General features: G+C 30.4%; 2 protein-coding genes across 2 annotated transcripts; one reads left to right on the top strand and one right to left on the bottom strand.

Annotated features, from left to right (window-relative positions):
* LOC109347836 (secoisolariciresinol dehydrogenase-like) lies at nucleotides 7,523–11,194 on the top strand. Its single transcript, XM_019587923.1, has 2 exons — nucleotides 7,523–7,646; nucleotides 10,413–11,194. Exons 1-2 carry the CDS (start codon nucleotides 7,609–7,611, stop codon nucleotides 11,185–11,187), a joined length of 813 nt encoding a protein of 270 aa, XP_019443468.1. The 5' UTR covers nucleotides 7,523–7,608; the 3' UTR covers nucleotides 11,188–11,194.
* Nucleotides 12,151–17,537, bottom strand: LOC109347835 (ABC transporter G family member 11-like). The gene is made up of 10 exons (XM_019587922.1): nucleotides 17,095–17,537; nucleotides 15,866–16,155; nucleotides 14,916–15,087; nucleotides 14,690–14,812; nucleotides 14,059–14,187; nucleotides 13,735–13,929; nucleotides 13,487–13,573; nucleotides 13,124–13,396; nucleotides 12,624–12,731; nucleotides 12,151–12,535 (listed from the first exon to the last, which is right to left on the bottom strand). The coding sequence occupies exons 1-10, from the start codon at nucleotides 17,482–17,484 to the stop codon at nucleotides 12,179–12,181; spliced, it is 2,124 nt and encodes a 707-aa protein (XP_019443467.1). The 5' UTR covers nucleotides 17,485–17,537; the 3' UTR covers nucleotides 12,151–12,178.

Genomic DNA, 22,324 nt, shown 5'->3' with positions numbered 1-22,324 from the left:
TGAGTCTTCCTGTGATACTGGACTCAGAGTGAAATCCAAGTGGTCCAACAGTCTGGTACTCACTCTCCTATGTGAGAAGAGGAATAAAAGTCCAAGCTTGTAATCTATTTAATTAAAAAAATAAAATAAAAAATTGTACCTTTGATTTTTGCAGTGTCCTATATTAGAATTTAGATTTAGATTTATTATTGAACTTTTTAATATCGGAGAATGTTGATACAAATCAAAGTAACATGAGTTTCAATTAAGGCGAATGTTAAGATGAGTGAAGATCTTCCCCAATACTTTAGAGGATAATATAAGAAAAGTAAAAGAGAAAAATAACATTTTGTGATGATTTTATCTTTTAGATACAAATATAATATCATTTTAATCATCATAAAAAAGTGTAAAAGCAACAATTCCTCAATCTAGTAGTCGAGATGAGTTCGAGTTCTTCTTTGTTAAGAAGAGCAATTTTGTGTTGAAAATGATGAATTTAATATTTTGTGAATTAATTTACACAACTTTTTAATCCAAATTTTATTTTTTCCCTTTTTCTTCTTAAAAAAGTATTTTTGGATATTTATTAACAAAACATTTTTTATTAATACTATAAGTAATGATATATTCTTCTACAAATTTTTCTATCTACAAAGTGATATGTGTCACTTATAATTATAAACCAATTATCAATAAACAAAATATTATTTTATGACATCTATCACTTTCTTAGATGATATATTATTTTCCTAATAATATGTTTACAACAAAGAACAAAGTGTAGGTTTAAATACATCTCTACTTTGTGTCACAACAGATTTGTAGGAAGATTTTAAGGAAGACAAATCATTTTCCATTTGAAATTTTTGATATCTTATTATACCATAATAATGTTAATTTGGATCAAATATCGGTCCCCTAAAAATTGCACAGAAAGCCACGACACCTCTGCTCAGTTGTCATCTACATATGTTGTTATCATCCCTTGCTCTATTAGGCAGATTCCAAAATTTTCTATTTTCATATCTTAAGTCAATTATATCTCACCAAATAACATAAAAATATTGTTTTACATTTTTTTTATTTTTTATTTTCAAATATGTGATAACTTTCTATTAAACTAGTATACAATAAGACATAAAAAATGAGTCAACTAATATGTATTCCTCACCTGGTTGGTCACTATAGGAGGGATAAAAAAGGTGAACTGTAGTAAAGGAAAATCTTAGTGCAAAAATATTTTTGTGATGAACATTAATTATATCTCTTATGGTTGACAAAGGTTAAATTTACATCACATAAATGAGATGAGATATAATTCAAATTTGACTATGTTTTATGTGTTGATTATGTGTTCAAATAATAAACGACAATGATTTCAACATGTGAATATGTGTTCAAAGTTTTTATGCTTACATCGTTAAGGTATGTAAATAAAACCAAGTGATATTGAACACCGTACATGCACTCAAACTATAAATTGGACAATGCATCCAAAGTTTAAAACTGTTGAAGAAAACTTGAGAACTAGGAGTCAATGGTTAAGGTGAAAAGTTTAAATAATAAAGTGTAGGTTCGAGTCTTATATATTGCAAATTTAAAAACAAATATAATTATAAGGTGGTTTGATGGTTAAGAAAAATGGATAGAGTAAAATTAGGTTTAAGGATTCGAATCTCACCCTATAACAATTATTAATATATTAATATTTGCCGATAAAAACATCACAGGTTTATGTGTCTAGATCAACAATGTGCATCCAAATAGACAAAGTGTGTCCATAAGGTTAAACTTGTGCATACAGGGGACAATATGCATCCATAAGCTAAGATTTATGTGTACAACCCCACGTACAAATGTATGATACAATGTATCTCAAATATTTCAAATTTATTGATTAAGAAAAATTAAAATGGATAAAATATTATGTATTTTTTTATTCTTATTATAAAATATATGCGTGGAAAAATTTTAAAAAAAAAAGAGGTTACGACAACGAGCTGGTGGGTACAGGCCAGCATAGCCATTAAAAAAATAGGTCAATTGACATTTTATGCTGTTAGTTTATTTTATTGACACTTGAATCATAATGTGAAAGGATTTTATTCATATATAACAACCGAGAACCATTATTCTGCCTATTCATACATAACATGCTAATTAAATATGTAGTACTCCCAATTATATTGTAATGTATCCAAGGTGAGAAATTGAACTCAATCCCCTCCACACATGGGTGACCCTAGGCCCCAAAAGACAATGTTGATAGAAAATTATTCTTACAATATTCCACAAAATTAACACCTAAATGACTAAATGGCGATATTGAAACTTTTAAACTAAATGAAGGATAAAAAAAAATTCAATAATATATAAATGATTAAATTGAACATCCATGATCAAATAAGGAAAATATATTTAAGGGAAAAAATTATATCAATTGGCCTAGAAGAGAAAAAATTAAGTTAGAGAGAAAATAAAGAGTACCATACCTACAGAAATTTGCCTCTCCTCATTCTGAGTAGAATGTCATAAAAGAGTGCCCATGTGGGGTGGACGTGGTTAGATTGGATTAAATTTTAGTCAAAAAAATCATCTGATTCGAAGACATAAATAATATGTGATCTAATTTAATTTGTGTGACTTACACTAAAAATTTTGATTAAAAATTTATATGCGGATTTAGTGCTCGGATTTTTAAATAAAAAATAAAAGTTCTAAAACACTTTCAAAGTATCAGATTAAAAAAAACATGTCTATTTAAAAAATAACAAGTTTATTATATCTCTAATGAATAATATATTATACACTATTCATAACTTTAATTTAACATGATTGATGATTCTTGGTGCCTAATTGACTTTGTTTCACATAGTTTAGTATTTTAGATTTTATTGAACTAATATTTCTAAAATGAGTTAATTTGGGATTATTTGGTCTGATTAAATTTATTATCATTTTCAGATCATATTTAATATCAATGGCATTTTGGGCATTATAGAAGTGAAGGATATGTGTTGAGGAGAAAATTGTATTTTTATCGTAGAATTTTTTGTTGTAATTTAGTTTTTGACCCATTGTTTAGGCCCATTTCGGTTTTATGTGTTTTAGATGGGTTAAATTTGGATTCTCCATTCCAAACACACGCACTTTACATTCCATCATTTTAAAACATAAGACATTTTTCGTTTTCCCTCTTTTGCTCTGCTGGGGTTTCATATTTCTTCCCCAAATTTGGTTTTGCTCTTTCATTGCTATAGAATGCTAAATTTCTAGACTAAATTTATTTGGAAATGTATCATAACTCTTGAAGTTTTGTTGTTAATGCATTTTCGGTTTTTTTATTGTTGATTTCGTCTATATTATTTCTGAATATGGTTTGCTTAATTCCATTGCTCAGAAACTAGTTTGTGAGTTTATCTTCACTTAATTAATTTATTCTCTAATGTATGAATGTTTAGTTCGTGTGAATTTGTTAATCGTTTCATGTTTATGCTGATTTAGCTTAGTTAGAGGCTTAGGTTTTGGAACTTTGAATTGATTATCGCTTAGTTAATTGATTCTCAACAAATTCAAAAGTTAATGGTTGGAATCTGAAAATAATATTTTGAAATCGAGGATTGAGTTGTGAACAAACGAACCAAAGAAATTTGGTCATTTTATTACATTACTTATTTATTGTTTCTGAAATTGATTATTGTTCATACCATTCAACAACAACAAAAAAACTAACATGTGTGTGAATATAAGGTGTTTGAATCTTTATTTGAAACATAATCTTTGAGAGATGATCTATGAGTCACTTACTAGTACTACAATTTTTTATTGTTATAACATTTACATCGGATACGACCTCTATCAATCTCTAAAGTGTTAAATTCATATGAAAAATCATAAAAAACTAATAAGTCTACTCCAAAACTTCGAAGTACCAGTCTACATAAACATTTAATTGAATATTAGTAATATTTATCAACACTAAAAGTAAAAGCCGTAACAAAAGTAAAATAAAAACAGGAAAAAAACAATAGTAAAGTAGTATCGGTAACACACAATATAACTTTAAGAATAAAAATCTATTAAGTAATAAGTAATAACAATTTAGCATTTAGAAAGTATGAAAAATGTAAGCTTTATATTATCCACAATTGTAATGTTAATTAGGTTCATAATTGAAATAATCTTACTTTTTGTATGTAATAGATATCAATTCATTCTGAATCGGTCTAGTTTTTGAAATTGAAACAAAAAAATCGAATTGAACTAATTGATTTTATAAGAACTAGTCTAATACCATCTAAAAAAATTCGGTTGTTTGCAATTTTCAATTTTGTTTGTACTGATTTTTTGGTTTTTTTTATCAGTCTAGACCTGAACTCCTTTTGTCTCAAAATATTTGTGTGGATCATCTGCCCTCTTTGTATATTCTATTTATCACTTACTCACAATTTAATTACACCTCTTAGTAAAGTCATAAACATAGTTTTTTACATCTCATGGATAAGACATCACACCCCGTTTATTAATGAAAACATCAAAACACCCATATCTACTTTAATTCATTTGTATCCATCTTTTTCATTATTACACTTCACTCCTTCTTTCGGATATCACACCTCACGTACACCCCATATTTACTTTAATTTGTTTTTATGAATATTTTTCTTATCCGTTTGTTCTCTTTATAAGTTTAATAGTATATTTATTGTTTTTTTTTTGTTCATCCTTATTTAATACTTAGTTGATTCATAGCTCATCTGATCTCTAGTGTTGGATGGGACATTACTAAGTTTTGATGGTTCAGATTTTAATTATCTTATAAAAATAATATTTAAAATCACCAAATTTCATTTTTCCTCTACTTTTTAATATTAGAAGGTTCAATACTAGAAAGGATTTCACCTCATTCATACAAATAGTGTAACAAAACTTAATGGCTACATAAAGAAAAAAGGTATAATAGGAAAAATATTAAATATCTTGTAAATCAATACAATCTTTATATTTTTAAGGAGCATGTTTTTGAAATAAAAAGAAGAGTAAATTACACTGACACCCCTAAGCTTTAGTGAAATTACACAAACCACTCACTTTTCTATACCTACATAAACCTCCCCTAGTTTTTATACTTTCGTTACACTGATCACCCCTGCATAAGAAATAAGTGTAATATTTTAAACAAAAAATGTGATAAACGCAATTAAGTTAAACAAAACATGATATATTATGGAGACAAATCCAAATAATATATGAGTCAATATTTCTTTATTATTTATGAGTCAACTAACAATAGAAATTGAGAAAAATGTCACACAAAATATTTAATATTTTCAATATTCTCTAAAAATGATAATGACAGAAACAATCACGATCAATAATATAAGGTTTTCATTGAGTGAAGAAATATTATAAGGAGAAAACAATTACACTCTTGAAATATGATAATATACATCTTTATATATAAAATATGAGAAATACTCAAAATACAATACGAAAAGTTATAGATACACTAAGGCTTAAAATGCTATGAATGAAGCCTGTGTTTATAGAGAGATGAGGATCATCATCGGTACTAGATCAGGATTGCAACAAATTATAAATAAAAACCTTTAACTATTATGATTTTAAATTATTTTTAATAAAATAATTAAAATTTCTTAAAAAAAATTCTCCTTATATTTAATTATGAAGATGAGCATCTTCCAATGGTCTTCATATTGACTTTGAATACCTTGCCTCTGTTTTGACTTTAAAAGCCAAAATGAGTTTATTTTTCTCACATATGATTCCGTGCATTTTTATCTATTTGAGATTAATTGATTAAGAAAAACTAAAATGCACATTGGAAAAAAGACAACTACCTTTCATAAGAAGAAAAACAAAAGCATACGACAAGGAACTGTTAGGTATAGGCCAACATAATAACATAATTAATTACAACTATGAATAAAAAATAGTTTCTTTTTTGCTTATGGGGTCTTAAATGACTCTTACTCATACATTGCAATTGGGGGAACAAATGAAACATTGGTATGGTATAGTGATGTAAAGTCTTACTACATTCTTATATAAATAAAAATGTTACAAATTTGATTTTTAAAGATAATATTTATTTAGAAAATCAGTCATACACCCTACAAAAAATTAATTCATTTTTCATAAAGTGAAAGATACCTGAATATAAAAAGACGACCCGAGAATCATTATTTTGCCAATTTTCTTTACATGAATTTTTTTGTTTCCCACATCTATCATTGCACTGGAGGTAATCATTTCCGAGCCGGGAACATCCACATGTAAGTGAGACTAACTCTCCCAACGAGCATTTTTTCCATCCACAAGACTCGAACCCAGGTTATTGCTTAAGGGGAATCAAACATGTACCACTTGAACCAACGTGTCTTCACATGAAATTTGTTAGAGAGTAACATGAACTAATTAAATATGTACTACTACATTTTATATTGTGATGCATCCATTGTGATATTAATTTTGTTGGAATTTGAGATTAATTCATAGTTTAAATTAAATATTTATTATGATATGGTAGTGAGCATCACAATAGATTAGATGAAAATAGATATACAAATTCAACATGGCAACATAAATAAATTGTGCAAAGCAAATAAAATAAAAGAAGAACATCAAAATTTTGCGTGGAAAATCCTTAAATGTTAAGAGAAAAACAATGGGACAATCTTCGAAAAACATTCTACTATATGCAAGATAATTAGAATATTAGTTCTACACTCTTCTCATACTTAGAAATAAAAAATACAATACATATTATACTTTTAATGACAGGAAAAAATTTAGCTTAATTTAACTTGTACATGGTTGGACCCACAAACTCAACTCCCTTCAACACAAGTGAGGTGTTAGCCCCAAACAATAATGTTGATATCTATGCTAAAAAAATACCCTATCTTATTATTTTATAATCCAAAGCATCTCAAAAACATAATAAAATACCTCCTCATTATGATATGTCTTATTTTATGTTTTTTTTATAAAAATATTTCTAAAAACTAAAAATATATAACACATGTCATAATTTTAGTGACTAAAAGAGACAATTTAACTTTTGATATAATGAGATATTTTATTCTATAAAAAATAACTTCAATTGTAAATATTATCTTCTCATATAAAAAAGGAACCATTTTATTATTTTATTATTTGTAGACTCCTAAAATATTGAAAAAAATTATTATTATTGCATATTTTTAAAATGACTTTAGCTTAGAAATGTTTGATATTTATACATTAAATTTGTAGGAGTAACTCAAATGATAAGATTCCGTATATAAAATGTGAGAACAATAAATTGAGATCTCGTAATCATATATGGATGACTTAAATTAAAATTTTATTAATGGTTGTATGATTCCTTAAAAAATTATGTGCATTTATCTTTTCATCTTTATTATTTAATTAAAATCTAGTAGTATATGTTAATTATTTTAATTTGACACACTTCCTTGTACAGCTTACCTTCTTCTACACTTTTTTTTTGTCTATATAAGATAGGGAGGTTTTGCTTTTTGTTTCAACACTCCAAAATAGCATTGAAGTATCTCTGCTTCTTAACTTTTATAGCAATCATTTTACAATACTCTCTTTGATATGGCATGCTCTTCACAACTCCCACTTGCTGCAAGAAGGTATGAACTCTGGCTTGTGCAGTATGTTTGGGTGAAACCAATGTATGGTAATGCACTTCCTATATTCCTTTTTTTATAAATATGGATTTAATTAAAAATAAATTGTTGATTGACATTAATTTATAACCTTAATATATACCATGAAAAGCTCCATGGCAATAATGAGTATAAGAATTAGGACTTTACTATCAATTGTCCTTCAGTATATTAAAGAATTCAAAATAGATATTTTTAATAATAATGAATTTCATATTTGATGTAATTTCTTCATTTGATTAATAAATACATCTTTTACCTCCTAATAAAAATGAATTTCAATCCTTAATAAATTAAATACACTTTTATTTAATTTTATGTGCTACATGTATGCATCTCTTTACAACAAAAAGAGATTGGACCTCTAGGATACTGGAAATGATCCACACAAGATTGGGTAATCATAAAGTCAAACTCTTTTTATTTGAATAATTTTAACCATCATATTCAATATTATATACATTATTTCTATTTATCATTACTTGTTATCTTGTTGGTATATACATGCATTTCAAAACTATATAAAAATATAAATGAACATATGATGTTCCTACTTTGATATTCAAGATACATTTTTCTTTAATATCCAAGCGCTTATATAGGTACAACTCTGTTCTGAAACAAAACAGGAATCAATTAGTTAGAATGACACAATTTAAAACTATATAAAACTCAAGTGAAGGATAATATAATATTTTTTCTCAAATGAATAATTTTCATATAAGCAACATCCAGCACAATTGCAGGTAATAAAATATTAGACCTGTTGGTACATTAATTTGCTGCATCAAGTTTGATGTATTAGACTATTAGTTCAATAAAATTATTATTACTTGGAATAGTTGATTATTAATTAATTAATATTGGATCAATTGTTCTATTAATCTAGCATACTTAATTCAAATGCTTAAATACTAACGACGAAGCACATAATTGATAAATATTGAGTTCCTTTTGTTGGCAAATTATTATATTGGTATTTGTTGTGAGTAAGACTTGAACCATCAATTTCATTCCTTTCAACCATTTACCCTAACTATCAAATCATCTTATAATTTCAAAAAAAATTAAATTTGTCATAAGTGAGACTCGGATCTTCAACCCCTTCACTCCAACTCTTCACCCTAACTATCGAACCACCTTATAACTCTTTTTTTAGTTTTTCATGGATTAGACTCCATGCCACAAACTCTTTCACTTCATCATTCCTTTAACTCTTTACCTAATAACCATCAGACCACCTAGGGGTGAGCAAGACCCGACCCTACCTGCTCATCTGGTATAGTCCGATCATGATCGGACCTAAATAGGATCGAGTCTAAGGTTGGATTCAAAGATTAGACCCGATCAATATTTAGAGTTGTGTAAAGATCAAGCATGAGCCGTCCTGACCCATCCCATGGTCACTCACTCATTGTTTTTTGCTGTTAAGAGTGGTTGGTCGGGAGTTGAGGACGGATGGTCGGATGATCGTCTGGACCTGCCGGAGGAGGTACCTGAAAAGGCTCTCTGACGATCAAGTCAGTAGAGTATTCTTAGAGAGAGAAGGGGAGTAAATAAGAGAGAAGTTAGAGCAATAAGTGTAGCAATGAATGAAGGAATGAGAATTAATTATACTTCCTATATGGTCTCTTCTATTTATAGAGCTTATGAAGTGTTGAGATGACATCTGGTCATTGGCCAACATCTAACGGGTATAAAGGACGTACTCTGGTCGTCCTTACTTTGACCTACGGATATGTCCTTGTCGATTTGTCGGGGGCAGGTGGAATGTGCAGGCGGCGTGGCAGGCGACCTATTATCTGACATCGGAGGCGAGTCAGAGGCGCATTAAATATGGGTCAGAGACGCATTAAATGATGGATCAGATGTGTCAATAATGTGTTAGGAGCATTTATGGCTTCCTTTACTAGCGGGTCTACTTGAGGCGGGCAACTGGGATTATGCGGGATATAGTGAATGTCATGCTCGGGTCTGACGGGTAATTGCTCGGTTATGACTGAGATAGAACACTCATCATGTTTATATATGTCTCTATTCAAATGTGTACAGACAAATATCACATTTTTGTTGAAAGTATCATTAATTCTGTAATTTTTTCATGGGTTAGATAAAGACTAAACATGACTCGTCTCGACCTGTCTTGTGGTGACTCACTCATCATGTTTATATATGTCTCTATTCAAACGTGTACAGACAAATGTCATTTTTTGTTGAAAATATTATTGATTTTGTAATTTTTCATTATATATACATATATCAAATTATATATTCATAATAATAAATAGTATTGAGAAAACTTTATCTAAAATTATATTTAATTAGGTCTAGAGTCGGGTTCGGTTTTAAAGATTGACTCGGTCAATATTTAGGATCGGATTAGCTTCGGATCTAGGTTCGGGTTCAAAAAAGTGACTCGACCAACATTTAGGACCGAATAAGGACAAGCCTTAACGCATCCCAACCTAACTCATGCTCACCCCTAAGATCACCTTAGGACTCCCTTGAGTTCTTTAAGTATGATATTAGTAATTCGATTATAATTAAGACAATACCGATTTTAATGATGAGTTTGTCTTGTGCTATTAAATATAGGGGTGAACATCTTATGTTGCAAAAAAGTGTTATTTCATGTTTTCATGTGTCAATTTTGTAATTGGTTAGAAAAATATGTAATTAGATACCATTAGCTTACACTTAAATTATTCGGCACCTTGGCATCTTTTACAGACTAGAAGGAAAGGTGGCTCTGATCACCGGTGGAGCTAGGGGAATTGGTGCGTGCATGGCAAAGCTCTTCTGCAAGCATGGGGCAAAGGTAGTAATTGTAGACATTAGAGATCAATTAGGGCAAGCATTAGTTGAAACAATTGGAACTGAGTTTGCATCCTATGTACACTGTGATGTATCAAAGGAAAAAGATGTTGAAAACGCAGTTAACACAACTATATCCAAGTATAAAAAGCTTGACATATTTGTGAACAATGCTGTAATAACAGATGATGCTAAACCCAGCATTGTTGACAATGACGTGACTGATTTTGAACGTAATCTTAGTGTAAACCTCACTGGCCCTTTCTTGGGAACTAAGCATGCAGCTAGAGTAATGATCCCAGCCAAAAAGGGTAGCATAATAATGGTTGGAAGTGTAGCTTCAAGTGTTGGAGGGGTTGCAACTCATGCATACACTAGCTCTAAACATGGCTTAGTGGGTCTCACAAAGAATACAGCGGCTGAGCTTGGAAAATTTGGCATAAGGGTAAATGGCTTGTCTCCTTATTTCATTGCTAATGAGTTTGCAAGAGAGTTCTTCAAACTAGATGATGATGGTTGCTCAAGTGTTTATTCTAACCTTGAAGGGGTTGCACTGCAAGAAGAAGATGTAGCACAAGCTGCACTCTTTTTGGCTAGTGATGAGTCCAAGTATATTAGTGGCCACAATTTGGCAGTGGATGGTGGTTTTACTAATATTAATCCAATTTTCGGGGTGTTTTCCCGATCTTAGGAGAAATTATTGGTTCATCCAGATCCTTGATGTGTGCAAAATGGTTGGACCATGCAATAAATTCTTCAATCTTAGGCCTTTCTGAACGATGTGCAATATGTGTATAATAAGCACTACTTTTCTGTGTAATAAATGGTTCAAAGTGCACCATCATGTAACTTCCTCTTATTCAGTATTTCCAATAAATATGCCTATCATTAGCTTATATAGACCAATATGTATTTCTTTTTCTTAAGCAAAGATTTGAGTTCAAGTTTTGTGTATGAAAAATATATTATGTTATGAATATTTCTGACTCAAACAAGATTGTCTCCAAAAGAGAATAGCTAGACAAAAATATAGCTGATAAACAAACTAACTATTAAATAATGAGATGTTTGTAAATACTCACCAACCATATGAACTAGTTATTTTACAAACACAAGTACATCTCTAATAATTAAGAAGTGTTCTCAGAACTTTTGAATGTAAGACTACTTCTAATAGGACATAGGCATTTGTTTTGACAGCAAAGTTTCTCTATTGAAACTTCTAACTAAATGCTCTTGACTGTGACATTCCACAAGCAAGAGGAATATACAATCAAACTCTAGTGCCGAACATGTGCATATGGTCCTTATGGATATTGAAAAAGTTAGTATTTTCTTGACTGAATAGTTTTTCTTTGTTGGTGTTAATTGAATCCAACAATGGCCTCCAAATAACCTTAGGATAATTTTGAAGAAAAATAACAAATACATAGATATTGCAGATTTGGTCAGAAAAATTACAAACTTAAAGGCTTTGATGTCAATGATAAACACTCCAGAATGTCTTTTCAGCTCACCATCTTCTATGGTGTGGAAGCCAGACCAAGAATGTATAAAAATCATAAGAATTTAAAATTATATATAAAAGCTATTAGCTAATTCTAGTTAATATTGAAAGCTTCATTGTTCATCCAAGCTTTGCAAAGTTCATTTTTGTTCATTTGGAAAAGCTTTTCTTCACTCTAACTTCTGGAAGTGCCATTTTTTGTTTGATTGGAAATGTAGGTTCTCAGAGATGGTGATTGAGTGAGAACATCAGGTGCAATAGTTGTATTCTGAGCTCCACTCTTCTGTTGCATTCTTCTCCTAGCTAAGTACCCTCTAACCCAAGGGGTCACATCCTCATTGATTTTGATCATGATGAAGAAGATAATGCGATAGATAATGATCATGCTCAAGATAACACTTAAGTCTATCCACTTCGATCTATTGACATCAATCTGGAACACATACTCAAGGATATATTCACCTGGTATCTTTGGAAGGTCGGGTGTCTGGTTGTCGAATATCAAGCCCTTCAGATCATTTTGGTATTGCCCCTGAAAGAATATCCATTATTTTTACCACCAAATTGGACATGTGCCCTTCAAGTTTGAACAATGAGAATATAACAGTTATTATTCATACCTGTAATGCCCAAAAGTGGAAACTGATATATGACATTGGGTAGCGCCAAACTGGCTTTGGGATATCATGTGGGAGCCTAAAGTACCCAGAGACCAACATGAATATACCCTGAAATTAATGAAGTAGAGAAAGAAAAAGCATTTATTAGTTATGGCTAAGTAGAATTCATGACAAACAATTGAGCATATGTTAGAATTTTGACATATCATGTAACTCAACTATACAAGCCTAATCCATTCTTATATAGACTAGAGATAGTAACAAACCACCAATCACATATTTATCTAACTAATCACTAATCAAATTAACTAACAACCAATAACCAGTTAGGCAGTCATATGCATGTGTGAGTAATACTATGGATGTAACTACCTATTAACTTTGTACCTAAACTTAAGTAATAATCACTAACCACATAAATCTGTCATCAAATAACCATGTGTGGTAAAATACTTAGGTAGATCATATTTTAATGTATGCTTTGATTATCATGTGCATACCTGAATTCCTGCTCCAATTATGATGCCCATGAGGAAGTTAGGAACAACACTAGCAATTGCCATCATTAAGCTTTCGACCACTGTGACACTGGCATAAAGGCACAGCACAAAGAACAGGTAATGCCAAAAACCAGGATGCAGGCGAACCATGAAGTAACAAATTGTTCCGGAGAGAAACGTGATCAATATCAGGAACGGCGTCGCAGATATCGTGTTGCTGATGACAAATCCAAGGACACCATAGTGTCCATTAAGCCTCTCCCTTTGAAAAACCTGCAATTAATAGTGTCATAACAACATTGTCATTATTACACAGTTTGTATAATGTTTGTGACTAAAGGTTACATAAGGAACAAAACTTGCCTTCATATCTTCAACAAATGAAGGAAATCCACCAATTGACATGAAGGTGACAAAACCAAATACAAAAGAAGCACATGAACCCCTTGCCTAGAAAAAAGAAAACACATAGTTAACTTTGTTATCAAACTTATGCAGATATAATGCATGTAAACTCATTATTGCTATAAAAATGCTATTTTTTTCTCAAATCTTAAATTGATGTTGATGCCATACAAGTTTAGTTACTATAAAATAATAAATTGAAGTACCAGAATTGAGTTGTAGCCTGTTCCCACATTCAAATAAATTGTACCAATGCAAAGAGTAACCACAATGTAGATAACAAGCCTAAGCCAATAGTAACCAAAATCTCTTGACATGTTGATGAATGAGCGTTTGGTTAAGATGTAAGACTGCATGAAGAAACTAGCTTGACTTCCTCCTGCATCAAGAACAGTTCCCTTCTGCAGAATTTGTTTGCATAGACATAATATCATAAAATGAGTAAGAAAAAGAAAGAGAATGCTTATATCATTGCTAAGTTTGATGAATTTACTATCAACAATAAGAACTCATCATTAGAAAACACTTACAACTTTGGATATCTCATCAACTTTTTGTCTTGCAGCATAAGATTGCTGAGAAGTGCGGTAGAAGTCAAGAAGAGTTCTTATAGCTTCAGCAGTAGTGATCTTGTCTAGGGGATCATCACTTCCCTCAAACTGAAAAGGCAAGGTTCAAAGTAAATATTGACAAACATATAAATTTTGAGTAAGAAATTAATCTCTTTCGGGGTTCGTGGCAATCCCTCTCAACAACGCTCACAGGAATCGAACCTTTGACCTTTTGGTCATCCTGGGGATCTAGCGGAGCCTTACACCACTATACCAACATCTTGTTGGTAATTAAACTCATGCTGCCATAATACATTTATATTCTAATAACTCCACTCCTCTTGTATCATCTCAGTTACGGCTTACAGTGGTATCCCCTCACCTTGTGGGAAGAAACTATTCTCTTTCGGGGGGTGTGGCTACCCCTCCCAACAAGTGTCGATCTCAAGAATTGAGTCGTTGATCTTTAGCCTAGTATAGACTTGAGGATCCACTAGCATCTTACACTATTAGACTAAGGCTTTGTTGATATATGGCTAGTTATTAATGACTATATGGTACTTGATAATTGAAAAGTAAACTTGAGTCATAAAGAAGAAAAGGTAAGTACCCTTAGTTTCATGGACCCTTTAAGAGTGCTCTTGACTTTGTCAAAGTCAGAATTTACACATCTAAGGAAATGATCTGATGGGTTCCTCAAAGCAGGACATGGAAAGCCAGCTTGTGCAAAGAACTGCAGACAACATCACTTACAAGTTACAATAATTAATACCAAAAACTGAACATTGAAGAAACTTTACATAAGAGTAAAAACTGAGAAATGAGGTAATTATTACCTCATATGCTTCAGAAGCTTGGCCAAAATAAACAGTTTTGCCACCAGAAAGTAAGTACAATTGGTCAAATAGTTCAAACACTTCACTGCTAGGTTGATGAATAGAAGCTATCACAGTTCTCCCATCTCTTGCTAAAGCACGTAGTGTTTGTGTTACAAAGAAAGCAGAAGCACTGCCACAAGAACATAATTCTCAGCTAATTAAGATATGAACTGAGGTGAACTTATTTACAAACTTAAACAATAGGAGACAATAGAAACCATTAGCATTTCTTAGAAGATGAACAACAATTAATTTTATGGCTAAGTAAAACAACTGAAGATATAAATTAAAAAATGAATTTTACTACAAATATATTGTAAGAAGAAAGTTATATTACAGATATATTGCAAGAAGAAAGTTTAAGACTTAATTAGTGTTCTATATTATCTTTGAATAGGTATCCAGAACTCAAAACTTCTAACCACACACCAAGTCACCAATACACATAAAATTTGTCAGAAAACGCAACCCATTTATATCATAAGTTATACTATTATATTTACTTATTTTGTATACTTACAGTTCAGAAGTTATACTATTAACAATAAAAAGTTTTACTTTCGATTTATTAACTCGAGTCTATTGGTTAAGGTTAAGAATGCCCAGGAAAAAACATATAGTTTAGGAGACTGTACTTGAATTTATTCATGTGGGGTTGTCCAAATTTAAGATGTAAACACTTGAACATGCAAAATAAATGCACATGATAGTGATGTATAACAATACCAACAATGTGTTGTCTTTTAGTGCAAGTCTCAATGTATCCAAATAGATTCTAAGATCAAGATAAATGTTTCGATTTATGTAAGTAACACTTGTTCAAATAGATAGTCGCTCACCCCAAAATGGATTAATACCTTAGTCGGGTCACATAAAACTTTTGGTTATACAGAAAAAAAACAACCAACCTGTCTAGGCCACTAGTTGGTTCATCAAGGAAAAGCAATCTAGGCCTCATCAAGATTTCCAAAGCAATGCTAACCCTTCTCTTCTCCCCACCACTGATCCCACGCAAGTGCCAGTTTCCAATCACTGTATCAGCACAATCTTGAAGACCCATTGCAACTATAGTACTCTCAACTAAAGCTCTTTTATCTGACCATGGCATCTTATCAGGCAAACGAAGCCTTGCTGAGTATGAAATTGTTTCTCGTACCGTTAAGGTACCAATTAGGTTGTCATCTTGTGTCACATAAGCCTAATAAGTTCAATTGATCAAGTTAGGAAATAACATCAATTGAGCAAAAAGTATATAGTATACTAAGGACAAAATATTTTGCAAAAGTTGTAAGTTTTATATCTAACTAACTATATGGGTATTTATTTTGATGTTAGATATATGAACCTACCAAAGTTACTATCAGAAGTTCAAAACCAAACAAGATCTAAGGAAATCAAAGACCATGGAAGGTAGGTAGCATGAGTCATTTATGAGAGTTTAAGTTGTATGGTGAAGGTACTTAAATAGTTTTATAAATATTGTAACAGTTTTCTATTTATTGCTCATGGACATTTAATTGGTGGAGGTATCAAGAAATGAAAAACAAGTTAATTTTTATGAAAAAGAAATTATATACTACCTCTCAAAATAATAAATACACCTCTTAGAAATGAAAGCTTCTTTGTTTGGAAATTGGAATTCTGAACTAATACAGATGTGTACACTATAGAAAACTAATAATTCTTTTAAAACATAATCATAAATATCACAAAAGTGTCCCTAAAGCTTGAAATATGTATTATGCACATGATTTTTAGTCATGTTTTTAAGATGAAACTCAACATCTTATTTTAAACAAATAAAGATGACAATAAACAAGTCTGCTATTTGGTTATGGAGGTTTTTATGTCATGTTATGAATCAAGTAAGTTCATGATTTATGTAACTCTTTTCTTCCACTGAAACATAGTCACACAAGTTATATTTTATGCAAACAAGAGGAATAAAAGAAATGTAGTGTATTATGTATAAAAAAAAGTTGGCATAATAAGGTGTTTAATGTTTTTCCCTGTGAATTATAGAGGAACGTGAATAAAAAAAATAAAAATGTAAAATATAAAGATAAATGTGTACAAAGAGGTGTCAAAACTTTGGTGTAATAAAAGAAATCATTAAGTAGAAGAGAAAGAGACTCACTGCAGTGCCAAAAGAGAGTTTGGCTTTGCGACCATTGAGAAGAATGGTGCCTGAGAGAAAAGCATTTGCAGCTAGGCGACTAGAAAGAGCATCAAGAAGAGTAGATTTTCCAGAACCTGAGGGTCCCATGAGAGCAGTGAAGGTACCAGGTTCAGCATAACCAGTTAAACCTTCCAAAACATTCTGAGTTTCTCCATTGCTAAGGGTAACCATCACAGTTAGATCCTTCCATGTTAGCCTTGCTGAAACATCTCCAATTATTTCTGTGTCTGTCTTTTCTCTCCAAATTGTTTCACTCAAAGGACTCAACCCTGGAAGTGTTGTTACATTCCCTGTTGGTTTACTTGCCTCTATTTCCATAGCTACATGAGTTGCTTCAGAGTTTCTCATATTTCTTCAAACCTATATAACACCTTTTTGGCTTCAATACAATATGGTCTAAATAGCTTAAAATTTTGTAGAAAAGAAGTACTAGAGAAAAAGGTAAATAAATATTTTAAAAGGGAAAGAAGATTATCAGAGAATGATTATGGAAAGCCAAATATATTGATGCTATGGACTTTGGAAATGAATCAGGAAGAATATAATATATAATGGATAAAAGGAATAGATATTGTGTAGAAAGAAAAAGGGTTGTAGCAGGAGTAAAGAAAAGTGTGAGAGATGAAATGAGAAATGCCTGTTGAGAATGTTGACTGAAAGAGAGTGATGGTTGAAGAGGGTTTTAAGAGTTATGAGAGTTGTCTCATGCAAAAAGAGCCTCTTGTGGAAGGGTTTAGTTTTGGCATGAACAAGAAGAAGTGATTGGAGCTAAAGAACCTATATTATGGTAACTGGTATAGGGAATGATCACAATGAACATATCTTAACAAGTTCTACTCATGTTTGAGGCTTAGTTCTTAGTTGAATTTTAGAGTGGACGAGATTAAAAGTATGAGTTTCATTTTATGGAGCAATTAATTGGTGCAGATAGTTGTTGGTGGCAACATTTAATGTCGAAACCGAAGCTAACAATGATATTTGTATTTCAGAAAATATTATTTTTACATAAAAAAAATATATACATCGATAATATATGAGTTTTATATATTATCATTGCGTTATTTACTATTCATGTTTAATTATCATATACTCTCAAAAAAATTAATTAATACAAAAGAATTATGAATAATATAGTAACAATATATATACATATTATCTAATTTTATAAGAAAAATGGAAAAGGAGTTATACTTTGGTAAATAAATTAAAGAAAGAAGTGTGTGGATAGTATGTACATGTATAAGACAAATGATAAAATTTGATTAATACATTAAAAATTTAATTCTAATTAAAATTTAATTATAAATAATAATACAAAAATATAAATACAAAAATATAAATACAAATATCTTCAAATATGAGTCCAATATATGTCTGGGCATAAATTTTTTCACATTAATATATTATAATTCATTAAAGAGTGGAGGTGTAAATGAGTCCAATAAAGTGGAGCACTTAAAAGCTCAAACTTACATGTGATAGAAAAAGACAAACTTGTCTTATTTATTCAAGATTAAAGTTTAAGTTTATATTATTAAATTTAACAATACACGTGATTAAAAAGGATAAAACCAAAACATAGGGCCTAACAAAGAAATAACAAGGTTTGAGTTTGATTCATTAGCTAATTTAAGACTTAATTACTTTTTTCTTCATCAAAGTTATTCTTGAAACTAACGGGTGTTGATTCAAGTGGTACATGTTTGATTCCTCGTAAGTAAGGTTTCGGGTTCGAGTCTTATGGATGAAAAAAATATTTATTGGAAGAGTTAGCCCCACATACATGTGGATGTTCCTGGCTCAAACATGATTGTCTCTAATGCGAAGATACTTGTGGGATTATTCTTCAAAACTTTTTAATTTTATTTTTAATATTTAATGAACCCATTTAATTAAACTAGAACATGAAATAAAATATATCTTTATACTTGTAATTCATAATCTATTACATCATAAATTCATGATTAAATATCATTACAAGAAATAAAAATAGCTCCATTGCTAAAAAAAGTAAGAAAAAATGTACAACATACTCTCAACCAACCAAAATATAATGCAATATCTATGTATTATCATTATAAAGATTTATATATAGATAATACATATTATATATCATTTATTTGTATTACTTTTATTGAAAAATAAATAATCATTAAATATGAATGATAAATAATATAATAACAATGTTAAAAACTTCTTACATTATTGTTACATACATCTTTTTCTCATATAAATAATAGTATAACTCAAATCAATCATAATTAGAGTTTAATATTTATGGATAATATCGAAGTTTTTTATTTGTATATCATTCATCATATATTATATTATAGATAATGTTATCACGTATATACTGTGTGACTCCTCTCTCTCTATCTGTCCCTTCACATTTTACAGTTTGTAACATACAAATGTGACCACGTATATAGTTTGGCATGCCCTTGTAACCATTTCTTTATTGAGAAGAAAACTAGCAATGGTTGAAAGATAGGACTCATTAAATGTGGTTATCCCACATGAGCTTAATAAGGATGCACCAATTAATACAAGTAATTGTTTAAACAAAAAAAAATGTATATAAAGATACATATTACATGTCATATTTGAAAACAATTATATTTTATAATTTTTGATAATATAATTTAAGATTAAATTAATAAAAATTAAAATATTAATTTGTTATCAAAAATTTATTAGTTATCTCAGCATGATTTCATCTCCATGCAATTCTCTCTCTTCAACAAATGGGCATCACTCTCATATTGCATTGGATGGAGTTGGGAATGCAGAATTGGCTAAGTCATAAATAATGGATAAGAAGGAAAACAGTCAAATAGATATATAATATAGTTTGAGTAAAATTATATTATTACTCATCATTTTTAAACTTATATAAATCATCTTTAATTATATATATATATATATTTTATATTGACTACATTGATAAGATAAATAAATGTAATTTCTTAAATAAAAAATAGTAATAAATATAATTAAATCAAACAAAACATACTATATTATAAATATTGTGTACTTATATTGAATCTCGTCATCTAAAGCTACAAAAATAAGTTCATCTTTAATGATTAGATTTTTTATGAGGAAATCTAATATCATAAGTGTGAATACTAATTTTTGTCTGTCCACAAAAAAATCCAATATTATTATTTTATAAATAAATAGCTTCTAAAAATAAATCAATTAAACAAATGAGTTTTTAAAAATAAATATGTGTATAAACTTTCATCTTTTTCTCAAAAAGAAATTTAATCAAACTCAAAACAAAAAATAAAGTGGAAGTGGGCTTCTAAAAACCCATACAATTTTATCTTAAAATAAGAAAAAGAAATGGTTAATAAATGATTTTATTATTTTTTTGAAATTTCAATTTTAAATAAATAATAAATAATTAAAACTATTTTTTATTAATTTATATGATTTATTTCGAATTTAAATAAACAAAAAATAATTTTTTGTTTTTGTTTTTTCTGAAATGCAATTTTTAAAAATTGAAAAAATTCAGACAAAATTAATTTTAATTTTTTCAGAATTTATAGGATATAAAAAGTAATTAAAATATATATAATTAGGTTTATGGAATAAATAAATTGAAAAAATAAAAATAAAGCACCAAGTGAAAGATGAATTAGTGGATTGGTTTAGATCCCAAAAAATCTGGGATTATGGTTTGGTGGAGATTTATTTAGTTAGTAAATTATTAGGATTAGATTAAGTTTAAAATTTCTTTTATAAATAGGAGTTTAGATTAAGAGAGGTTTTCTTCTCTTAGTTGCTAAAAAACATATTTCATAGAGAAATGTGCCAAAAAAACTGCACAGAGTGAAAACAGATCCAATACATTCGGTCCTGCGTTAGCACCGTGCATCTGAATCCACCACAGTTGGATGTGCATACTGCTTTGGTAGACCTCCACTGGATGCACGAGATCGTGACACGCAGGCACGTCCACGTCCCTTCACGTAGACATGTGCACACACAATCCACGCATCTTATTCCGATGTAGCGTTCCAGTGAAGCCGTGCTTAGTCTATATGTAGTGCACTCACCGTCCAGCCAATAATCACGCGAAACATAGGAGGGTGCATACTGCTCCGTGTAGACGCGTGCACACACAATGCACTCCCAACTCCGATCTAGTACACGCGCCTGCATTACAGCACAGTGCCACCATCCATATCTAACCAACCACAGGACGACACATGTCCATGTTCTTGCAGCAGCTTTTTCCATCCATCTCTGGGTTGTTAGGTATCAATGGCCTAGGCACACCTAGAAGGGGGGTTGAATAGGTGTGGCGGAGCTCAAGTTCCACTTTTCTGGTTTTTACACATTTGCTGAAAAATGTCCAGTTAATCGATTAACCAGTGGGCTTAATCGATTAAATCTAAACAGAACCAGAATGATCAGAACAGCAACTTGCACAGTTATTAACCAACACACAAACATATATACAACAGATACTTTCATGCAAGATTAACAAGAATATGACAAGGTATAAGCATGCAAAATATCAGCTCCAAACTTGCATTAAAACATCTTGAAATATAAAAGAGAAAATGATAGAAAAGATTGCGCAGAGATTTTATCCTAGTTCGTTTTGTTGTCCACTTTAAAACTACATCCAGTCCTCCCCTCTGATCTGGAAGATTTTCCTTCTTCACTATAGAACACAATGTACGTTACATACACGCTTCTAATTACAAGACTCAAAAGCTCATTTCTTGGAACCCAAAGAACTTCGTCATCCTTGGTTTGACCTTTCCCAAAACCGCCTCCAAGAAAACCTTTCTTACCGCGATTCGGCCCCAGCCAAGGTATCGCTCTTTATCCCAAGACCTACAAGTCTTTGTGTGAAGAACACCTCACCTAACCACAGCTAGGATTTTCCCAATCCTTGAATTAACAATGCTTTGAGTTATGAATGAGTACTTAATACTCGGATATTACAATAAAGATCAAAGAATAAAACCTAGCTCATAAGACGTCCTAGTCTAATATGAATGTTCATGCACGAGATTTATGAAAATATCCAATCTTTAAACAACTGTCTTTTTCTTTTCAAGAAACACAAGAATGATGCAAGAAAGATTTTCAAAGAATCATACAATATGAATATGAAAACTAAAGCCTTCGCATGATCTAATCTTTCTCCTAATTCAACATTCTC

The sequence above is a fragment of the Lupinus angustifolius genome, chromosome LG05 (genome assembly GCF_001865875.1).
Source record: "Lupinus angustifolius cultivar Tanjil chromosome LG05, LupAngTanjil_v1.0, whole genome shotgun sequence".
NCBI classification, from domain to species: Eukaryota; Viridiplantae; Streptophyta; class Magnoliopsida; order Fabales; family Fabaceae; genus Lupinus; species Lupinus angustifolius.
Note: the sequence above shows the minus strand (reverse complement) of the source record. Positions and strands in the feature narration are given on the sequence as shown.